This window comes from Chenopodium album, chromosome 23 (assembly GCF_948465745.1).
Source record: "Chenopodium album chromosome 23, dcCheAlbu1.1, whole genome shotgun sequence".
In the NCBI taxonomy this organism is placed as follows: Eukaryota; Viridiplantae; Streptophyta; class Magnoliopsida; order Caryophyllales; family Amaranthaceae; genus Chenopodium; species Chenopodium album.
In genome coordinates this window covers 24,949,819-24,953,186 of record NC_137856.1, presented here as the reverse complement: position 1 = coordinate 24,953,186, position 3,368 = coordinate 24,949,819, and the positions used below count along the sequence as shown (strand labels likewise).

Below are 3,368 nucleotides of genomic sequence, written 5' to 3'. Positions count from 1 at the left end.
TTAAAGTAAACACATGTTATAAGTTTCAAAGCATGTATTGATTACTAATATTATTATGTGGAATATATGTTGTGCTTTTGGTTATTGGAAATTTCAAGGATGTTGGCTGATTTATGGTGTTATCTGTAATGTTATGAACAATCGTTATCAACAAAATTTGATAAAATCCTTTGTTTCTGCTCTTCTTTTTTCTGTTTTTTCTTTTAGAAAAAGATAATAAAAGGAAATAGGAGGAGCGTAACTCCAAATTGTAGAGCTAGTCACAAGTCGGATCAGAATATAAACGTAATAAAATCCACAAAGGTAAAATATAAATCTAATATTTCATCAAGCCGAATAATCAGTCCTTCTGAAGGCGCACAATAATTAACCCAAAAAGTGGCCTATCAATTATTTTTTTTTTACCTAGTGAACAAAATATTGTTGATTCTCTCCCAATATTAAATTAACATGAGAGTATATTCTTTGCTTCCCTTATGTTAGATTTTTATATTCAAGACCATTTATTATTTAAATCTTTTACTTTTTAAAATAAATGAATTTTTGTCAAGCTAATTTACAATTCTAGTGGTGGAAAAAAGGTCTTCTACCCCCCACAATCCCATACTCTCTCTCTTACGTTAGAAACTTTATGGATGACTTTATTTTTATGGCCTATAAATAGAGAACCTCACCTCTTCATTACATCCCATGTTCACTTCTACTACTACTACTCAAAAATACAAAATCTTCTTTTAAACTCTCTTCTTCATTATTCTTATACTTCCTCCAAAAAATTATTTTATCTACAAAAACTTTAAAATGTCAACCATTGTTTATCAAGAATTACAACCTTGTTGTAATAATGAGTCACACTTGATTGAGTCAAGAACTACCCTTAGCCTAAAATTAAATTCATCAACAAAAAACTCGGTCGAAAATATTAGCTCTAATTCCTTGTATGGAGCTAAAGCAACACCCTCGAATTCGAGTACTTCCGGGGGTTGGAGCTCAATTGAAGCTCTCCCTAGTAAAAGAGACGCGGTACCTAAAGAAGAGGTTGTATATGTACATCCTTTAGTTAAACGATCATCGTTCATGCTTAGTGAAAAAAGTTTGAAAATGTGTACCGAGAGTCTAGGAAATGAAACCGGCACTTTCGACATGGAAAGTGCCGATAGTTTATTTACATCAACAACAACAGCAACAACGTCAACAACAACAACAACAAACTTAACAACGAAGACAATGAAAGAAAGGACAACACCGCGACAAAAGTTTGATATAAGGAAGGAATTATCATTATGTCAAGGGAAGTTTCCGCCTCCCTTGACTACAATAGCCGGTACGAGTAATATATGTGTTATACCACACCGTGAAGATGGTCGGTTGGTAATTGAGGCTGTCTCTACCCCTAATATTCAGCCTTGTATGCAAGCCGAACGAAGTGATGGCCGTCTAAGGTTGTCCATGGTGATGGAAGACATTAACGATAACGACAACGAAAACGACAATGGGGTTGAAGAATTGGTAGAAAATGATGAAGAGGGGTTAGAGGAAGAAGTTGGTAAGGAGGAGTTTTTAGAAGAATGTAACAAAAAAAATGATGCATGTTTGTTGGAGGATATGAATGGAATTTCAAAAGAGTTAGGGGTAAAATTGGGAATTGGGAAAATTCAAAGAACAAGTAGATGCAAAGAAAGAGGGCAAGGGAATAAGAGATTAATTAATTGGGAACCTTTTTGGGTGGCTACTTAAAAAAGGAAAAATAAAATTAAAAAAGAAAAAGAGGAAACTTTTTTTTGTACCCTCCATTTCTCCTGGCTTTTGCTTGATTCATGTAATGTACTGTTGAATATAAATAGTAATTTTTTTAGGGGTTTATGCAATTCCTATTTATCTTTTAATAGAAATTGTTGACTACTATGGTAGTTATTGTAGTTTGTGAATTGATAGAGACATCTTCTTATTTTTATTTTTACTAATCTACTCTCATTTGGGTAATTATTGGCCAATTGAGTAGTGCGTCTAATATGAAAACTATTCCCTTTTAATTTCAGGTGTTAACAACCAATATTGATTCTAAGGCAAATTGTGTGTTTAATCCAAACTATTGTTAACATGATCTAATGACACCTACATACATAAATAATAATTGAGTTTGTTTGTGTAAAATGATGCATGCATGGACTACTACTTTTTTTTTTTTGAAACGCGTTTAGTGTATTTTATTAATTAATGGACAATTTGTCCATTAGAACATAAGGGGAAATTACATCGGGGCAAAAGTTTTCCCAAACCTGTTCAACACCAAACGGAACTAAACACGCAAGGTGATGGGCAACAAAATTCTCATCCCTACGTACATGTGACCACGAAACAAAATCAAAACTAGAGCTAAGATAGAAAATATCATCAAGAACAGAATCAAGATCTGTGAAACGGGTAGCCACTTTTGAAAGACGAGAGATAGCAAGCTGACAATCTGATTCAAGGATAACAGTCTTCAACTACTACTTGTATTATAAAAAATGATAGAATTTAATCTTAAAACAAAAAGTATTTAATACAGTATCAATTCATTTTTGGTATCAAAACAATTGATTAAAATCGTAATCAAAATTAGTATGAATATAAGTCAGTAAAAGTTTTAGAATATACAACAAACGTGAATAAGGAATTGACAATTGATGGTAAAAAAAAAAAACTAATGACATAATAAAAATTTAATCTTAAAATTTTGATGGTGGCCCTTAAAAATTATTAACTTTAATGATAGGTGGAGGGAGAAAGGGAGCTACAGTTTTTGTTAATAAACTTGGGGTGTGTTTCTTCAACTTATCAAAGTATATTTAAAATTATATAAACTTAACTTACTTACGCACTTATATGAATGTCGAAGTATTTCTAAATTATTTGAAATTTATCTTGTTTAAAATTATATATTTTGTTTGAAAAATACTTATTTTAGCCAACATAACTAAAAAATTATTAAACAATCTTTGAAATACACACCCATAAACATAGATTAATAAGAAACCCTAAAATGGAGTATGATTTTGTACAGTTAGCTCAATAATATGTGGTAACCAAGAAATTGATATAAATTCAGTAGTTTAGTGGAGACATCATCTATATTGCAATACAGATTAATTTTAGTCAATTTCTTTCTACTTTTTATTTTATTTTATTTTATTATTTAGGGTGTAATTAGTCAATTTCCTTGTACCAATACTCTGTCAACCATGCAAATAGGGTAAAAAGCTCCATGAAACTTTGCATTTTTGACATTTGATTCATTTTAAGTCAAGGCTCTTCATAATTACTTTAGAGCATCAATTATGTTTTGCATGTATATTTTATATACTATTTCAAACTTAGTCAAATAT

General features: G+C 30.8%; 1 protein-coding gene across 1 annotated transcript; it reads left to right on the top strand.

Annotated features, from left to right (window-relative positions):
- Positions 1-715: 715 nt before the first annotated feature.
- LOC145609083 (protein FANTASTIC FOUR 2-like) lies at positions 716-1,922 on the top strand. The gene has a single exon (XM_081664647.1). It carries the CDS (start codon positions 802-804, stop codon positions 1,735-1,737), a length of 936 nt encoding a protein of 311 aa, XP_081520773.1. The 5' UTR covers positions 716-801; the 3' UTR covers positions 1,738-1,922.
- Positions 1,923-3,368: the final 1,446 nt, after the last annotated feature.

Excerpts from the sequence above, each read along its gene's own strand:
- LOC145609083 (XM_081664647.1), top strand. The coding sequence starts at position 802 with ATGTCAACCATTGTTTATCAAGAATTACAACCTTGTTGTAATAATGAG.